General features: G+C 65.4%; 1 protein-coding gene and 1 long non-coding RNA gene across 2 annotated transcripts in view; one reads left to right on the top strand and one right to left on the bottom strand.

Annotated features, from left to right (window-relative positions):
* LOC138810557 (uncharacterized) overlaps positions 1-19,077 on the bottom strand; it is a 147,484-nt gene that overhangs the window by 18,452 nt on the left and 109,955 nt on the right. The window lies entirely within an intron of this gene.
* Positions 14,710-15,907, top strand: Dio3 (iodothyronine deiodinase 3). The gene has a single exon (XM_069997777.1). The coding sequence runs from the start codon at positions 14,738-14,740 to the stop codon at positions 15,650-15,652; it is 915 nt and encodes a 304-aa protein (XP_069853878.1). The 5' UTR covers positions 14,710-14,737; the 3' UTR covers positions 15,653-15,907.

Below are 19,077 nucleotides of genomic sequence, written 5' to 3'. Positions count from 1 at the left end.
TCTCTAGCCCGGCCTGGCCAGCGACCACCGGTTCCTGGAAAGCCCCCCTCCGCCCCCTCCCCCCCAGCAAAGGCGCGAGCAGCCTGCGGAGTCAGACCTCAGCTCCGGCTCCCTCTGGGATCGTTCGCATTTCCAGGAAAATTGCAAAATGTAGAAAAACAAATTGGTCAGTTCTTCAGAGCTCTTCCTCGGCCCAGAAAGGGGTGCCGGGAGGGAGGGCGCAGGAGGAGAGGCTGCAGGCAGGGGCCCAGAGTCAGGGCAGCCCTGTCCGGGACAGTGGTGGCCCAAGGCGGGCAGGGAGAGAGAAGAAACAGCAACAGGAGCATCTCCTGGGCTGGGCGACACCGGGACCTCAAACTTGTGCGTTCCTTTAGCTACTGATGCCTGGAGCCTTGGCCTCCTCCCTGCAGGGCAGCCGTGAGCGAGAGCCAGGTGACCACGTCCATTGACCCTCTCCCGCACAGGAAACGGCGGAGGCCTGCAGAAACCAGTCCTCAGTCCCCATCGGAGTGGCCCCGAAGTGGCCCTTCCCCAACGGAGCCCTGAGATAAACCAGTGCTCGGCAGCAAGTGCAGCCAGGGCTCTGGTGGGCAGCATGCCCAGGACCTGCCGCCGCAGATGGGCACAGAGGCATAAACACTGATGCTTCAAGCTGCGCTTCTGGGAAGTTTGTTACACAGCAGAAGAGAACTAATACAGGCAGCAAGCAGCCAACAAGACACAAGTCGAACTACAGCTTTGTAGGACCAGTATACACACCTGTAATCCCTGTCTCAACAGAAACAAACCCAGCTGAGCACTGGTGGCTCACGCCTGTCATCCTAGCTACCCAGGAGGCTGAGATCTGAGGATCGTGGTTCAAAGCTAGCCTAGGCAGGAAAGTCCGTGAGACTCTTATCTCCGATAAACCACCAGAAAACAGGAAGTGGCTCAGTGGCTCAAGTGATAGAGAGCATGCCTTGAGCCAAAGAGCTCAGGGACAGCACCCAGGCCCTGAGTTCAAGCCCCATGACTGACACCCCACCCCCCAAAAACAAACAAACACACACCGGACTTGCCATCCTCAAACTGCTGTGGGGCTCAAGGGGGTGACCCCTGAGCTGCCCCCAGGCCTGGAGATGGTGGTGCCAGCGGGGATGAGGGTGATGACGCGCCCCACTGCCCACATCGCATGAGGGAAGCCTTCGGCCCGCCTCCCCCCTGCCCAGAGCCCCGCCGGCCCCCCTGGGCCTGGAGCTTGCCTTCCCGTCCACAGAGGCCCGGCCTGAGGCTGGGTCTCATCCTGAGTGCTGAGCTCCCCAAAAGGGGAGTCCAGGCCCGACACCCCACCAGCCCACGTCCTCCCGGTCCTGTCAGAACACCACTGCACGGGCACACGCGGGGACCAGGCCACCGCATCTAGGAAGCTGAGTGTGAGCCCGGACCTGGAGCAGTGGCCCCAACCCTGTCATGCCTGGCCTCCCTGAGCCACAGACCAGCCCAATTCCCTGGACCCTGGGAAGGGCGATCTCCCCAGGGACCCCGGGGGGGAGACGTCAGTGGGAACGCAGGTCGGCAGGCTGCCGTGCCAGCTCGGGAGGGCGGCTGCAGCGAGGGATACCCAACTCTTCTGCGTACTATCAGGGAATACCAGACGGTCAGGAAGAAGGAGGCCTTGCGTCCACAGAGGCACAGGGTGCTTTGGTGGGAGGAAGGTGGCCACAGGGCCAGGGGCTCAGCCTGGGCTGGCTGAAAACCACAGGCCCGAGGCCCTGCGGCCCTGCTTGTAGGAAGGGAGGCAGGCCAGGGCCGGGCGCAGGGTGGACGGGGTGCTGCAGGCCGAGGCAGGGGCCTTGGACTCCTCTCCCCAAGATGTCCCGTCTCCAGGGCTGGGGGGCAGCTGGGACTCGGCCACAGCTACACAAACCACCGGCCCCCACATCACCCCGTCCTGGTGTCCCAGACCCCGTGTGTCAGGGGCCGTCATTTGTAAGATCAAGTCAAGCCCCTCACTGGGGTTCCTCCGCTGCCAGGCCCCGAGGACCTCACCACGCCTGGGGCACACGCCGGAGGCCTTCACCACCGCCCGGCCCGGCTGCCAGCCCACGGAGGCCTGAGAGGAGGGGGGCAGGGCGCTAGGGGGGCAGGGGGCAAGCGGCCCCCCTCTCCCGGTGTTCATTTCATGCCCCCAGAGGCCTGCTGAGGGGTGACGGGCAAAGCCTCCTGGGGCCCAGCCAGCGATGGAAGGCGGGGGTCGGCTTCCAACACCAAGCTTGACGCGGCACAGAAACCATAGCACAGGACTGCGCATGCCCAGAACGCCTTGTGGGGGGGGGGCTGGCCGTCCCCTAGGCCCCCTGGGGGAGGGGAGGGGTGAAGCCTGCATCTCTGGGGCTCAGAATGGTGGCTGGGACCCACAGGTTCTATGATTGAACCTTGGGGCTGGACAAGGAGACGTGCGCGCACACACACGCACACACGCGCGCACACCGGTGCTCATCTTCTCTCCCTATGATGCCCGTCCCGCCACCCCCAAACCTGGCCGCGTCCACCTCACCGCGCTGTCCTGCCTGGCTCCCCACACGGCAGTGTGTCGCTCGAGAGCGGGTACCGCCCAGACACTGGAGTGGGCAGACTGGCTGAGACAGCGGAGCGGGCGGCCGGGCGCAGGGGCAACGGGCGGACGGGGGTTGGCTTGGTGGGGCTGTGGATCTGGGGAGCACGTGGCTGTCCGGGCCTGAACGGACAGGACAGCGCATCTGGTCCCTGCTAGGATTTTGCCGGGGGGCCTTGTGCCCGGCTGTCCACTCCCCCCGTGCACGCGCGCGTGCGTGCTGAGGCTCCGTGCAGAACCCTGGTTCCAAAGCAGGAGCAAGTGTGTCTGCGGGACAGGGCAGGCCCCAGAGCAGCCCCAGCCCCTCCATGGCCTGCACTTCAGCCCCCCGCCCCACCCTGGCCCCCCGGCCAGCCAGGGATCCCAGGCCACAGGAAGCTGGGGATGAGCTGATGCTCAACTCCCCCCGGAGTGTCTCCCAGCCACAGTGACCTGGTGATGGAGCACAGGTCAAGTCAGGGCAGCCAGCCAGCCAGGCTGGGGGGGGAGGGGGGAGACAGGGGAACACCTGCATAAAGAAGGAACAGTGCCGACTCCCCCCTGCCCCACTCCTCCACAGCCTTCCAGGGCCCAGGTCAGTGTGCAAGATCCCAGCTTGCCAGGAGCACTCTCCGTCTCCTCAGGCCCAACCTCTCCCCAGGGGAGGCGGGGGGGGGGGGGGGGGGCAGGGGGAGGAGGGGGAGGGGTAAGCGTGGGGAATTATGATCAAATAGTTGCACCCAGCTTTAATCCAAGACTTCTTTGATGTTTTGAAGAAGCAGATATCTGGCAGCTAACTCTGCCACGGGGGCACCCTATCCAGGGTCCCTGGAGACCCTGGCCAAGGGGGGGTGCAGGGTCTGCTGGGGCCTCTGGGGTGGGAATCGGGGGACCCCTGAAGGACAGAGAAGTCCGGGCTCCTGCAGGGAGGAATGGCTGCCGGAGGACAGGAGACACAACAACTCAGCCAGCATGAGCTAGAAGACCTGGGTTCGAATCCCGGGCCGTGTCTGCACAGCCCTGTGTCGAGGCTCTGGTGCCTGGATGGGTCTCTTCAGAGTGGCCGAGGTCCTCGCTGCCCTTCCTGGCAGGCCTGCTAAGGACACAGGAGGGCCGGGCCTCGGGTGGTGAGGACTAGAAGTTTCTGTGGGTGGTTTGTCAGGCAGCGTGGGCAGGAACAGGAGATGGGGCTGAAGGGAGGGGCAGGCCTCGCCCGGAGGGAAGGAGGGAGGCTCGTGGTCCAGGCTGGGCAGCTCAGATGTGTCTACAAGCCACAGGAGGCTCCGCCTGCGGTGGGTGGTGTCCTGGGCAGAGAGCAGCCTTTAACCCAGGGACTGAGAGCAAGGAGGCCGGAGGGGAGGCATGGCAACCAAGAGGATGCAGCTCCGAGGCCCCCAGAGAGGCCGCCGGGGCAGGCCCCCCACACCCCCTGGCAGTTAGGGAAGCCTCCCGGAGGGGGGCACCTGCCAGGCCACGTGGGGCTGGGGGGGGTGGGGAGGAAGGGTGGACCGGGAAGAGGGACAAGCTGAAGCCAGGCCACGGGCAGGTCAGACTCCCAGAAGCAGAGCCCAACCCAAGGGATCCCCGGTCTCTGCTGCAGAAACTGGAGCCCAGAGAGGACTGGTCACTTCCCTGAGGCTGCACAGAAGGCCCTGCGATCAGAACCAGGGCATTGGGTGCCGTCTGCCCTTTGGGGGCAAACACCTGCCACATCCTGATGGCATCTTGAAGAAGACGGAGGGTGAAGGGTGGCTCCACCCACAGTCACCCGGGGCCGGGGCCGAGGCTGGGAGGTGTGGTCGCACGGCGAGGCCAGGTGTCTGGTGCGGACCTTCCGGACCGCGCACAGGTTCCCCTGGTGCCGGCGGAGGCCTCCCCTCCCCCACTCTTCCTGGCTCCCTCTCAGGGAAGAGAACATGCTCAAGTCTCTGTTTCCCTGGGAGAAATCCATTTTCAGAATCTGGAGGTGTTGAAATGTGTTCTTCTCTCCTCTCCGGAGAGTCCTTCCTGGGGACAGAGGTGGCCCCGACCCCGCCCAGGCCATGCGGCCAGATGGTGAGGGGGGCTGACAGGGAGGGGCGCTGCCCTGACAGGGTCTTGGGGGATGACACCCTCCAGGACATTGGACCACTGGTCTCCCCAGGAGCTCGGAGCACCCCAGCCCTCCTCAGGGATGACCGCGGTGCCTCCGCCCAGAGGCCCCGCAGCCGCGCCCCAGACCAGGAGTGGGGCCACACTGAGCCTTCCGGGCTCCTCCCTGGGACACAGGGCCCTGAAGACCCGGGTGATGGGGGCCAGTCACTGTGAGGATCTAACCACGAGGAGAGGATAGAAGCCCTGAGGTAGCACAGGGGCTGTTTGCTGAGCCCAGTGTAAATGAAGGAAGAAGGAAGGGAGGGGAAGGGGGAGGAGAGGAAGAGGAGGGGAGGCAAGAGATGGGGAGACAGGAGGGATGGAGAGGGTACGCGTCTCCCCCAGGCCCCCAGTCCCCTGACAGTCCCCTGACTCTTGACCCCTTTCAAACTTGCTCTGCAAGAAGGCCCTGCTGTTCCCCTCCCCACCACACACACCCCACCCTCCACGGAGAGGCCTCTGACCACAGCTTCCTGTGTGCGGGCCAGCCCTTCCCCAGAGGTATGCCCAGACCCACCCTTGGCTGCCCCCCTGGAGGAATGTGGGGGGCTGCTGGTCCTGGGCAGCAATTCCTATGGCTTCCAGAGGCCATGTGCCAGACCTATGATGTTACCAGCTCCCGGGAGCCTGGACAACTCACCAGACCAACCTGTCTCCTCTTCCCTGGACCCCTAAAGAAAAGTCCTCACCCATAGTTTCAAGTCAGGGCAAGAGGTAGGCAACCTTTCAGCCAGTGGGTCCTCCTGATGGTCCATCTCTGGCCTGAGGCCCAGATGAGGCCTTAAGGACACCACAGATGCACCCACGGGTCCCTAGAGACTGTCCTCTGACCCTCTGAGATGCCCATCCTGAGTCTGTGTCAGACCACGTAAGTGCCACATGGACAGATACACAGGGAGATAGGTTGATGGATGGGTGGATGGATGGATGGATGGATGGACAGATGGATGGATGGATGATGGATGGACGGATGGATGGATGGATGATGGACGCACGGATGGATGGATGGATGGATGGTTATTTTAGTGGGTGGGTGGAGGGAGGGAGGGAAGGAGGAAGGGAGGAAGGACAGATGGGTGTGTGGTGAATGACTACAGCATGCCAAAGGCACTTATTCCCCTCTAGGAGCCTCCAGCCCTGGGTGTGGCAAAGGCACTAAGGATTAAGGTGGCGGTACAGTGAGCCCGGTACCTGGCGCACAGTGGGCACTTTAAATTCTATAGCGTCCCTGCTCCTCGCGTCTCCTGGCTGGCGTAGCAACGCCCTAGAACAACAGCACAGAGGAACCTTCCATAGCCATCAGGGGACCTGTCTTCCTAGCACATTGAAGCACTTAACTCTAACAGGCTCTTGTCCCACATAAAACCACCACAACCCCGGGGAAGGGGAGGGGAAAGGGGGGCCCCTCCCCGCCCACAGCCCTGCTGGCCAGGGAATTATTCGGTGGGTAGCTCCCGCAGGATGAGGTAACCAGAATCGCAACCCATGCCCAGCCCTCAACTCCTTCTGCACTTCTCAATCCCTAACCCCAGTGAAAGGGGCCTGCAGAAGCTTCCAGAAAGGAAGAAACAAGCATCAGAGGCAGGGAGCCTGGGAGTGCAGCCCAGGGGCACCACACTTGCCTAGCCCGTGTGAAGCCCTGGATTCCATTCACAGACAGAGAACATGGGAGGAGGCTGCTCACACCCAGCTCTTCTGAGGCTCGGCCAGGGTCCCTTTGTTCCCCTTGTCCAGCTCTGCCATAGCAGAGAGGGCACACAGCCCCAGGACACAGGCAGGAAGCAGGGCGTTCTCTGAGGTGACTGGCGATTCATCTGGGCTGTGAGATCACAGAACCAGAAGCCACTGGGAAAGGGGGCATGCCCCCCTCTGTCCCAGAAGCTGAACCTCCAGAGCACTGTGGAGTCTTCAAGCCCAGGTATGGCCACGTCAAGGCTCAGCAGAGACCCGGAGGCCCCAAGGCCCGCCCCCAGGAACACCTCCTCCTGCCCTGGGCAGGCCTGGGACTGGCCCCACCCCTGGGTGGCAGTGGGCTGGGCTCCCAGGAACTTGGGTGGTGACCAGCCGCTATAAGCAGCCCCAGGCTCAAGGTGTTAACTCGGCCTTCATTCCCCACCCCTCCCTGCACACACACCCCTGCCTTCCACAGGCAGGGCCTTCTGCCTTGTGGTGGGTACTCATGAGGTGGCAAAGGGGCGGACGCAGTGCCAGCAGCTTCCAAGGAGCCCCTGGATGGAGACTGCTCCCCAGGAGCCCAGGCCCCAGCAAGGGCATCCCCCGTCAGCAGACAGGCAGGCAGCACTCCACAGGCCACGGAACTGCCCAAACCAAACCAGCAGAGTTCCGTTCTGGACCAGTTAAACCCAGCTCAGCCTGCAAGAAACAAGCTTGATTGCCTTGTGGGTCTTGTTTGTTACCAAGCATAGCGGCAGGGCGACGAACACAGAGCCCCCAAGTCCACAGGTAACACATCCATCCTGCCCAGACGCTCCGCTCTGCCCGGCAGCTCCACTGACCCTGGCTGGCAAACACCAAGCTGCCAGCACCACCAGCGCTCCTGCAGGATGGGCCCAAGGAGGGGCACAAACTCAAGGCCACACAGCCTCTAAGCCGCAGACACAGAGTAGAATCCAGGTCTTTGGGAATCCCAAAGCCAAGGGTCCCCACCGGTGGGAGAACCCCGGAGAATTGGTTATTTGCACCCTAGCCCAGTGCCCAGGTCCTGAAGATGACATTTACACGGTAGACACGCGAAGCTCCACGCTGCTACCGCAGGGGCCTTGAAGCTGGGGCTCGTGGCGGTGCCGGCGCAGGCCCACACCGTGGGCTTCTCCCTCCAGCCTCCTCTCAGCTGCCACCAGCCATCTGCCCCACCCCCAACACTAGGAGACCAAAAGCAGCTGAATGCAGGGGTCGTTCCTGAAGAGCTGTGCTCACCCCTCGGCCCCACCAGTCCTTATCCTAAGGCCACAGGCCCCTCCAACCCCGCATGCACCCCAAGGACCCAGGCGCCCGCCCACCAGCCTCCCCTCCCACGTGCACATCTCCTGCTACTCATGAGTTTAGGGGTCAGACGTGAGCTCTGTGTCTTTGTGAATGTGTGTGTGTATGGAATGGGGCTTGAACTCAGGAACTCACACTCTCACTTGTGTTTTCCACTAGAGGCTATCATAATACGACTTGAGCCACGGCTCCACTGCTTCTGATTTTCTGGTGGTTCCTTGAAGAGTTTTGTGGACTTTCCTGCCTGGGCTGGCTTTGAACTGCAATCCTCAGATCTCCACTTTCTGAGTAGCTAGAATGACAGGCGTGAGCCTGTGTCACTCGGCAAGCCCCTTGCCTCTCTGGACCTGTGAAATGGGGGTCCGAAAGCCTCTGCCCCGCTATCGGGGGTAGGGCACAAGCGGCCACCACCCACGCTCAGGTTGGCAGTGTGGCGAGTGTGTGAAGCCAGCACCTCTGAACGCCAGACCCAGCCCGGTTCTCAACACAGGGAAGGAAGCTGCCTCCTGGGGCCTGGCCAGAGTCACAGGGCAGCAAGGCCGAGCATCTGGGGCGCACCTGGATGCCAGCCACACCTGTGGGCATGTCCCCTGGGACCCAGCACTGACTGGAGCCGGTAAATTCTCCTCTAGCTTGAATACGGATTCTCCTTCGACCAGGTACAACCCTACAGGGTCTTAATAAAACACAACTGGGCGCAATTCCTGTTGCATGAGGACCAAAGAGCCTCACAGAGATGGACTTCTGAAATGGAGGCCTGCCTGCCCTCTGACCCGGTCCTTTTGGACCGAGCCGGCAGGCCTTTGGTCACAGCTCCTGGAGAAGCGGAGTAGGGGCGCAGAGGCCGGGCCCGAGCTCACGGCCCGGTGGCCGGCTCCCAGCCAGCGCGGGCTCCCCCTGCCTTCCCCCACCCCCTCAGCACATAGTCTGGGCTAAGCAGGCACGTGCCGCCACGCCTTCCTTTGCTCCAGCAGGTGGAAGCCAATGAAAGGCCCATAGTGACATCAGGGCTCACCCAAGGTCCCCCAAGGGAATGGTGACAGAAGTATGGAGGCTGAGCCATGTGCTGGGGCACCCAGCGCCCACACAGCCACGGGAGCCTGTCCCTTCACCCTCCCCCATCTGATTTAGAAGGTTCTATCCATAGCCAGGAATCTGCCTGGCTATGCTGCCCTTCCTCTGCCGACGGCCCCTCCTCAGGGGCCTCAAGCAGAGGACCTGCCGCCTTACTCCTGGGGCCTGGCAGAGCCGCAGCCCGGGGTGCAGGGGACTCCCCCAGAAGACGAATGGCTCAGGAACACACTTCTCGCTGTGCCACTGCCCTGAGCCACACACCCAGGGCCTGGCTGCCACCAGGCCACAGACCGTGGGGCTGGCAGAGGGCTCCTCCTCCCAGCTGCCCTCCCGCCGACCTCACACACAGCCCTGGTCTGCGCCTCGACGCAGCCCCTTCACATGTCCGGCTTGGACCCCGCCGCAGAAGCCGAGCGGCTGGACTCCCGGCCACGGGGCTCCACAGTGAGCGGGGGACGGAGCCTGCTCCACGCGGGACTTTAGCAATCGCAGCTGTCAGGTTTCAATCCAGGACTTTTTCCCCCCATTGGTTGTGCAGCTTGAATTCAGGGCCTGGGCACTGTCTCTGAGCCTCTTTGTGCTCAAGATGAACACTCTACCACTTGAGCCACAGCATCACTTCCAGTTTTTGAGTGGTTAATTGGAGGTTAAGTCTCACGGGGACTTTGCTGCCCAGGCTGGCTTCAGACCACGATCCTCAGATCTCAGCCTCCTGAGCAGCCAGGATTACAGGCGTGAGCCACTGGTGCCACCCGCCCCGGCTTTTTGAGGCCCACCCCATCGCTGTGCCACGGCCAAGGCGGGGACATCGTCCTGTCCTTTGCCTCTCCTGCTTTCCACCGTCTCTCCTGTGCAATCTCCTGGGTTCCAGGGCTTCCTGGAAAGCCTGGACTCCACTCTGGAACGAGGCCGAGTGTGAGTAGGCGGACACACATGCACACGCATGCTTGTACACGCATTCATACCTTACATCTGGCCCTTGTGTCTTTGCAGATGCGTGGAAGGAGGCACGGATGCAAAGGTGGCCCTCGTGCCAGAACAGGGTTCAGACAACGCCTCTTCCTTGGTACGAGAAGCCCATCATCCCAAGGCTGGGCAGGCCCCAGTGCCCACAGGCAGCGGCTGGCAAAGCATCCTTCCTCTCCCACCCCAGAGCTGGCCGCGCACCAGGGAGCACGATGTGCCAGGAACAAGTCAGAGCCCAGGCTGGGCTGGACAGTGGGGATAGGTCAAAAGGTAGGGGCTCCCCCCCCCCCCGCTTCAGTGGGAATGGGACGGGCCAAGATGACAGTAGGGGGCTGGGTGGGCTCTCCACGGGGCTTCCCATGTTCCATGGGGCGTCTCAGCCAGGCCAGGCTAGGCCAGGCTCTCCCTGCACTTTCTAGGACATCTGAAGCCACAGGGTAATGGCGGGAAGGCACTGGCACGAGGCTCTAGCCGTCCAAGCCCTGGGGTCACACAAGTAGCCAAGGCACTGTCTCCTGGGCCTTGTCCTCTCTCTGGCACAGGACCCCCACACCTCCTCCAGCCCTGAACACTGCCAACACGCCCTTGCTCCTTCCAGGCCCTGGGGCCAACAAGCTCTCCTGGCTGAGACCCCTGCCCAGCCCCCAGCCTCACTGCCTTCCACTCAACTTCCACTCCTGCTGTGGGGACACCTCGCACACACCCCCGCCCCCATAACACCGGCTGCCCCCACAGGGGGCCAGCGGGACAAGCCCACCGCAGGGGAGGAACGCCTGCCGCCATCTCGGCAAGGGAGGCCTGGGAGGATCTGCTCGGCCCAGGACCGGAGAGAGGCCCCCGGGAGCCTGGCCCAGGTGTGGGCACCGGACCCCACATCCAGAGCAGACGACCCAGGGACTGTGGTCCACTCACCCAGGTCCCTGTGCCCTGCTCGCTCACTGCTGCTCTGCCCAAAAGCACAGAAGAAACGTGTTAAACTCTCCCCGGACGGCGGCTTTTCAGGAAGTCCACAGGACACTCGAGGCTCAGCACACGAAGCTTTATTGGGCACCTGCAGGTGCCAGCACAGGGCTCTGGGGTCCCCGCCGCAGGCGGACAGGGGCAAGGCTGGCATAGGAGCCAGACACAGAGCCCAAGCGAGAGGCCTCCACTGAGTACAGACACACAGGAACACAGGAGGGGCCATGTGGGGGGAGGAGGGCAGGTGGGGAGGTGGGGGCTCAGCTCCTCTGTGGAGGGTGGGCTGGACCCCAGAGCCCAGAGCAGTGAGAGAGGAGAAGTGGGAGACTGGGAAACAGCAGGAGGGGAAGTCCAGAAGTCTGAAGGCACCTGCAGCACCCACAGCAGAGCAGAGGGGCCAGGCAGAGCGGAGGGCCAGGCAGAGCGGAGGGCCAGGCAGAGCGGACAGGCAGAGCGGAGGGGACAGGCAGAGCAGAGGGACAGGCAGAGTGGAGGGACAGGCAGAGCGGACAGGCAGAGCGGAGGGGACAGGCGGAGCAGAGGGACAGGCAGAGTGGAGGGACAGGCAGAGTGGACAGGCGGAGCAGAAGGACAGGCAGAGCGGAGGGACAGGCAGAGTGGTGGCCCAGGAGGCTGGGACCGCGCAGCCAGGTCACGGTGTGGTGGGCAGAGCCCAGGGCCGCCCACCTGTGGTTCCCCAGGTGTGGAGCAGGACCTCCTCCTCTGATCCTCGGAGGAGCTTCTGGGGCCACACTGCCCCAGGGGAGTCTGGTGACGGCCTCGTCCCCACCTGCCCCACACAGGCAGTGAGAGGCAGAGCCTGGCCCCGACTCTTTCACAGACAGGTGGCCGTGCCCAGGCTCCTGGAAGCGGGAGGCCGTGAAAAGGCCGGCCAGCCCCAGCCATGCCAGGGCCCACGGCCTGTGCCCTCAGCCCCTCTCCAAACTGCTCCTGGACAGCATCCAGACCCACCAAGACCAAGGCTTCCCCCAAGCCCCAAGACTAGCCTTGGGCCAGGCTCTCTGGACAGCTGGGACCAGACAGAAGCACACAGGTGGCCAGTAGGGAGACCCAGGCCACCCAGAGAACTGGGGTGCAGTGCTGGAGGGATGAGGGGGGGCTACTTGGAGAAGAGTTAAGGGGAGACCAGAAAGAGGGGGAACTAGGAGGGAGCTGAGCACCAGAGTGACAGTCCCGCAGCCAGGTTCTCTGTCCCAAAGACCAGCGGTACCTGGATGGACTCTGGCTCTATTCTCACCTGCACCAGGAGCTGTGGAAGCGAGGGCGTCTGACCGGAGCACCCCAAGGCGTGGGTGAAGCCTGTGCCCATTGAACAGCAGCAGCTCCTGGGTGGCTGGGTCAGGAGGGGCACCAGCTTTTCTACCTCTCCACCTCCCCGCGTGGGCTAGGTCCCCCGGGGAGGTCAGGAGCCCAATGTGCATCTGCCCCAGAGCATATGCGTGTGCGCACACTCGTGTGCACGTGTACACACACACTCATGCACACCACCAAGAGCAGCCCCACGCCCACCCCAACAACGCTCTCCCAGCCCAAGGTGGCTTCTCACTTTCTGAGACTAGATATGGTGGAGAGAAGAACTGTCCCAAATCCTGTGCGGGCTGGCAGGACCCCAACCCTAGACTGGCACCTCTCACAGACCAGGAGGTCAGGGCTGGGGAGACTGTCCACCTAAAGCTGGAGTCCCTAACGGGAGTCTCAAGCCTTCAGAAAAAAACCTCAGGCCTCCTCCTCCCCCATCCTTCCACCCCCTCCAAAAGCCTCTGCTCCCCCCATCCTTCCACCCCCTCCAAAAGCCTGCTCCCCCTATCCTTCCATCCCTCTCCAAAAGCCCCTGCTCCCCTGATACTTCCACTCCTCTCCAAACGCCTCTTCTTCCCGCCGCCTTCCCCCCACCCCCGCCCCCGCCCGACAGTCCGTCCACCCCTCTCCAAAAGCAGAGGCCGGAATAGGGAACAAGCGAGAAGTCAGACGGGACAAGTGGCCTGCCAGGGGAGGAGACCCCCGCCCAGCCAGGTGCGCTCAGGGAGAACTTGGAGGCCGCCTTTAAGACCCTCGCCCAGGGGGAGGAAGGACCTTTGGGCCAGACCTGCTGGCCTCTCTGGGGAGAGAAGTTCTCCGCCGCTATCCCTATCTGGAGAGAAGGGAGTATCCTCGCGCCCGCTGGAGCTCAGCCTGCCGGAGCCACGGGTCTCTCGGCGCCCGCGGGGGCAGCGTCCCGGCAGAGGCGAGGGCACCGGAGGGGAGGACGGCGGCTCCCGGCTCCGCCCGGCCCTGCGCGCGGTCAACTTCTCCGGACAAGTTGCTGGGTGGCGGAAGGCGCTCTTCCCGCCGGCCGGCCGGGACGCGAGCGCGCTCTCTGCCGGGTCCGGAGAAGTTGGGCTCCCGGTGCCTGGGGCGGGCGGCGCACGGGCGAAGGCGGCAGGCGCTGCGGGCCGCACCGCGGGGCGTCCCGGGCAGCGCGGCTTCCCGGACGGGGGTGGACCACAGCCGGCTGGGCCAAGGCCTGGCCCCGGGGACGCGGCGGGCCGAAGCGGGGGGGGGGGGGGAGACCCCAGGTCAAGGCCGCTCCCCAACCCGCCTCCCCGAAGCCCGTACAGCCGGCCTCGCGCCGCGCGGCCAGGGATCCGGCCCTGGGCGCGGCGACAGGACTGGCGGGGGAGGGGGGGCTGGTGGAGTTGGGGGCTGCCCCGCACCCCTAAAAAGTCGGAGCCCACGTTCTCGGGTGGAAGTACGCACTTTACGCGTCAGGGCGCCTCCACGGTGAGTCGGGCCGCCGCGCTCAGGTTCGCGAAGGTGGCTCCGTTCGGGCGCTCCGGTCTCGACGTTCCCGGGGTGGAGAGCAACGACCGGGGACGAACGGGACGGGTGCGCCCGGCGGCCGGGGCTGCGCCGGGCGAGGCAGGCGGCGAGAGGGGAGCGCTCCGGCGTTCAGGCAACAGCTACCCCTAGTGGGAGAGCCGCCCGGGGCCGGCGCCGCCCCGCGCCCGCTGCCCCGCGCCCGGCGCCCGCAGCGCCCTACGCCCGGGGCGCTCCCGAGCCGGCGGCGGGCTCGGGGCTGCGGGGCCTCCCCCCCGCGCCCCCGGGCTCCCGCGCCGGGCAGCGGGCCTGTCCGCGGACCCCGCCCCCCCCGCCCCGGCACCCCTCCGCGGGACCCCGGGCGGCCGCTGGCCGGGGAACCGCAGCGCCCGGGGGACCGAGATGGGACGGGGCGGGCGCGGCCGGGGCTGCGCGGGCTGGAGCGGCGCGCGGCAGCGGCGGGCAGCGGCGGGGGGCGCCGAGCGCGGTGTGCGTGGCGGGGCGGTGCGGGGGGCGGCCGTGTGCGAGGCGCGAGTGTGAGCGCGCGCGGGAGGCGGGCGGACGGGCTCCGGCAGTCGAGCGGCGCCCGCGGGCGAGCCAGAGAGGCGGCGGGGACGCAAAGTTGCCTCCCCGCGGGCCCGCGTCCGCCGCGGGGCTGGAGTCCGGGCCACCGAGGCGGCGACCGCGGACCTGGCCTTCCGCGATACCTGGGCAGCGGCCCCGCACGAGCGGCAGCGGCGCGGGCGGCGTTGGCGGCGGCGGCGCGCGGGAAGCGAACCGGAGCTCCGGCGCGGCGCGGCGGCCGCCGGGGAACTCAGCTCAGGTGCGCGGCGAGAGGGACGCGGGCCGGTGCCGGGCTGCGGGGGCCGAGACCGCGCGCAGCGACCGCGCTGGCCGGAGGGACCTCCGCCTGGGGCGCCCGGGTCCCAGACCCGACTCCAAGTCCCGGGAGGCGGGCGGCGCCGGGGTCCCCCCCCCTCGCCCCCGAGCGCCGGCTGCGGGGCTCAGGCCCGCCCCCGCCGGCCCGGGCCCGCTCCGCCCTCGGCCCGCCTGCGCCCGCCCCCGGCTCGCGGTTTCTAGGGCATTGGCCGCGCCGCTGGGTGATCCCTTCGGGCTCAAGTTGCAGGGGGGCGGGCCCGGGCCCGGAGGTGGAGTCTCCCGCCAATTCCAGCCGTGGCTATAAATTGAGCTCCCCGCGCGGTCGCAACGCAGATGCCTCGCCAGGCCGCCTCGAGGCTGGTGGTCCAGGAAGGCGACGGGGCCCGGGGGCCTTCGGGGCCCGCAGCCACCATGCTCCGCTCCCTGCTGCTTCACTCTCTGAGGCTCTGCGCCCAGACCGCCTCGTGCCTCGTGCTCTTCCCGCGCTTCCTGGGCACGGCCTTCATGCTGTGGCTCCTCGACTTCCTGTGCATCCGCAAGCATTTCCTGCGCCGCAGCCACCGGGGGCAGCCCGAGCCCGAAGTGGAGCTCAGCAGTGAGGGCGAGGAGGCGCCCCCCGACGACCCACCCATCTGCGTGTCCGACGACAACCGCCTGTGCACCCTGGCGTCGCTCAAGGCCGTGTGGCACGGACAGAAGTTGGATTTCTTCAAGCAGGCGCACGAGGGCGGGCCGGCCCCCAACTCCGAGGTAGTCCTCCCCGAGGGCTTCCTGAGCCAGCGCATCCTGGACTATGCCCGCGGGAATCGCCCGCTGGTACTCAACTTCGGCAGCTGCACCTGACCACCGTTCATGGCGCGCATGAGCGCCTTCCAGCGCCTGGTCACCAAATACCGGCGCGACGTGGACTTCCTCATCATCTACATAGAGGAAGCGCACCCCTCCGACGGCTGGGTCACCACGGACTCGCCCTACGTCATCCCTCAGCACCGGAGCCTGGAGGACCGGGTCAGTGCGGCGAGGGTGCTGCAGCGAGGCGCGCCTGGCTGCGCTCTGGTCCTGGACACCATGACCAACTCCAGCAGTTCCGCCTATGGCGCCTACTTCGAGCGCCTCTACGTCATCCAGGGTGGCACCATCATGTACCAGGGCGGCCGGGGCCCGGATGGCTACCAGGTCTCGGAACTGCGCACTTGGCTGGAGCACTACGACCAACAGCTCCACGGTGCCCCGCCCCGTCGTTTGTAGACCGCCAAGGGACCACAGACCGATCGTGGCGGGCAGGGCCTTCGGGCCTCTGAATCCCACGTGCAGGAGGCCCAAACCTCCGAGGTCAAGTTTGGTGGGACCTCGGCGTCGCGGCCATACTGAGCCAGGGACCTCCCTGGGACTCACCTGTACCTGCCTGGCTCGTTTGAAAGCCTCTCGGGATCCTGGGGGTGGCAGGCAGGACGCGCTCTGCCCTTGCGTCCCCGGGCCTTGCCCCTCCTCTTCCTCACACCTCCCCCGAGCTCCTCGGCCGGGCGCGCGGGCACCTCGGCCACGCCCGCGCGCCCTGCGCGCAGCTGGGTGTCGCCAGCGCCGCCAGCTCGCCGCTAGTTGCCTGGTACCCACCTGTCGCGCGCAGGAGCCCTGCTGCTAGTGTGTCTACGTCTCGTCCCTGAGGGAGGGGGAGGGGTGGGAGAGCCCGGCCAGGAGAGCGCCCCCCCCCTTGTTTTGGGCTCTCGCGAACCCTGCTGCTGATGACGAACCGACTCTAACTGGTCTTGTCCACGAGCCGGCTCTGAACCGCGGAGGGCTCGGAACAGCGCCTAAAGCAAGCGGGGGCTAGTGCCCTGGGTCCCTGCGGGGAACCGCCGAAAATGGGGTGGGAGGGAGAGGGGGGTCGGCTTCGGGACCGGAGGAAGGTGGCTTTGAGGGGCGCTGGCGAGGCTGGGCGCGCCGCCAGGGGAGGAGAGGAGGCCGGAACTCCTTGGAGAGAGGGACCCAGGTGGTTTTCCTTGGGAAGGTGGAGTTGAGGCCAGGGGTGGGGCACAGTCTGGGACTCCTAAGGCAGAGCTGCCGATCGCGGGGCGGGGGCGGGGGGCCTGATCCCACGGTCATCCGGCGCGGGTTTGGATGGAAAGATTCCTTGTATATAAAGTTCTTTTGAGCTGCAAAAATAAAGACTTGGAGTACACTGTTTGCCGGGGGCCGCTGGTCCTCTTCCTTCTCTCGCCTGTGAACAGCGATGGGAATTAAAGCCCGGGTCCTCCCCTCGCGCCCCACTGTGACCCTGGAAGGAGGCGGCGCCGGCGCGGGCGGTGGGCGGGGCGGGAAGGGGTCCGCAGGGAGGGCGCGGTCCTGGACAGAGGGCCGGGAGGGGCTCGGGGTCCTCCCCTCGCTGCCCCGCGTGCCTGCGCGCACGCCCAGGACTTCCCGCCGTCTAACCCCCCCTCCCCCCAGCCTCGGTGGATAAGGAGACACAGCGCAGGGAGCTTCGAACTTTCTAGAACCCCTGGCCCACCCATCAAGCTCCTCGCTCCCCCCCCCCCCCCGCCCACGGCGCACCTGCCCCCAGCAGGCCCGGCCCGCGGCTGGGGTCCGTGGGCACACGATCAGCCCGGCGTGCCCCAACGGCGGCTTCCACGGCTGGGCTGGAGATCACAGGGACCCCTGCCCCGGGCACCCCCTCCTCTGCCCCTGAAAACAGGAACCGACCCCCCCACACACACCCTCGCCCGCCGCAGGCCGGGGAGCGGGCTAAGTGGAAGGGTGGAGCCCAGGAAGGGGGGTGGGCACCCTCACGGCAGCCGCCGCGCCCCGCCCCGCGCGCCCCCCGCAGACCCCGGGGTGAGGGCGATGCACGCCCCCAGGGACACCTGGACGGAGTTTCGACGTGGCTGTGGGAGCCGAGGCCGGGGATGGGGGGGACCGCGGACCCCGGGCCTCCTCGGGGCGGTGCGCACCCCGGGGAGTGCTGCGCACGGGACGCTGGCGGGAGAGGGGGGACGCGGCAGGTGGGTTGGCGGAGACCCCGAAGCAGCCCCCCAGTTCCGAGCCCGGCCCCACGCTCCCCTCCAGGAGAACTTTTTGGAACGGACGCCCTAAACACGGGAAAGTTTGAGTGGCTTTCGAAGTAGCCCGGCTGCTCGGAAGGACGCCACGAAACCCCCGGGAGGAAGAAGCGCCGCGGCCGCCGCCCCAGGCCCCGCCAGACGCGCCCAGCTCCGGCCCCCGCGGCTGCGGGACGGGGCGCGCGGCGTGGCGCAGCGCGGACGCTCGCAGCCCGCACCCACCCCGCCCCGGCCCGGAGACGGATGGCGTCTCCCGGGCGCGCCACGCAACCTCGCTTCCCGCGGGAGCCCGCGCCCCAGCGCCTCCGACGTGCCCGGCCCTGACCGGACGCGTGCTCTCGGCAGCGCCGCCCGCTGCCCTCGGAGGCCATGCGTCCGGGACTCGGGCCCCCCCACACACACACACCTTTTCTTTCTCCCTTCTTCCCCTGCCTCCCTCCCGCCCCCCTTCCCTTCCCTTCCCATCTCCCCCTTCCCCTTTCCTCCTTTCCTTCCCTCTTTTCCCTGTTTGGTTTCTCCTTTCTTTTGTTTGCCTTTCCCTGCGATCTTTACAACCCCTCCCTTATTATAAAAACACGCGCCAGACGCAGACCCCGCAAGTCCAGAGGTGAAAACGCAGTCAGGCCTAGGTGACTTCCCGCGCCTGCACTCTCAAACCTCTTGCCCCAGGCTGTGAGTGAATAGGTGCGCATCTTAAAAACATGAGCTGGTTGCCCTTTTGTGCCCGGCTACTTTTGCCGGCAGGTACCCCCCCCCCAATTTCCATGTCAATAAGCAAGAGTGGGTGGGGCCACAGCACAAGGTCCCCAGGAAGGGGGGGCACATCAGGATGTTCATTAGCAAATTGGGGGCTCAGGAAGCTTGGAGCCGGCTCTGCTCCTCCCCCCCACACACCCCCCCGTGGTACTTCCCTCAAGTGAACTAGGCCAGAACATCTTTGAACAGGCCTGCTTTGCCCTATGTAGCTAAATTGCCTTCCAGAAAGTCTGACGGGTATTCCTATGCATCTCATCGCTTCTTTTTTCAGGGAAAAGCAGAAGGGAGGTACCTAAATCCATATGAAAATTTAAATACAGAAACATAGAAAGCAGAAAGTAAAAAACCCTTAATAGCAAGATTTCCCTCATGCCGGGGGTCATGAAATAGGTTTACCCCATCAGGTCAAGCATTTTGGAGAACTGAACTAGAATAAACGTACTACAAATACCACAAAAAAATTACACCTAGAGAACTGTAGTTCCTGCAACCTGAGTTTCAGTGATGTAGTGCCGTGTGTGTGTGTGTGTGTGTGTGTGTGTGTGTGTGTGTGTGTGTGTGTGTGTGTGTGTGCAGGTCATTGGCCTGAAACCTTGGATAGAAGCGTTCGCAATCCCCCCTGAACTGCTGGGGGTCTCCTTCTAGGCCCTGTCTCATATTTGCACAATCATACCTGTCATATTCTCGGGTCATGCACACTGTGTTTATAACCCACCCTCATGCTTTGCCTCCAGCCCTTCCCTGGCCCCCTCTGTTGACAACCTGTCTGGTATGAGCAGGTCTGTGCCTGCAGCCCTCCCTGGCCTGTTCCCCCCACCCCACCCCCCAGGACTCTGTCCTCAAGTCTGCTGGGGTGTATGG

Source organism: Dipodomys merriami, unplaced genomic scaffold (assembly GCF_024711535.1).
Source record: "Dipodomys merriami isolate MVZ:Mamm:240054 unplaced genomic scaffold, mDipMer1.0.p SCAF_50, whole genome shotgun sequence".
In the NCBI taxonomy this organism is placed as follows: domain Eukaryota; kingdom Metazoa; phylum Chordata; class Mammalia; order Rodentia; family Heteromyidae; genus Dipodomys; species Dipodomys merriami.
The sequence above is the reverse complement of the archived record's forward strand: the minus strand, read 5'-3'. Positions and strand labels throughout refer to the sequence as shown.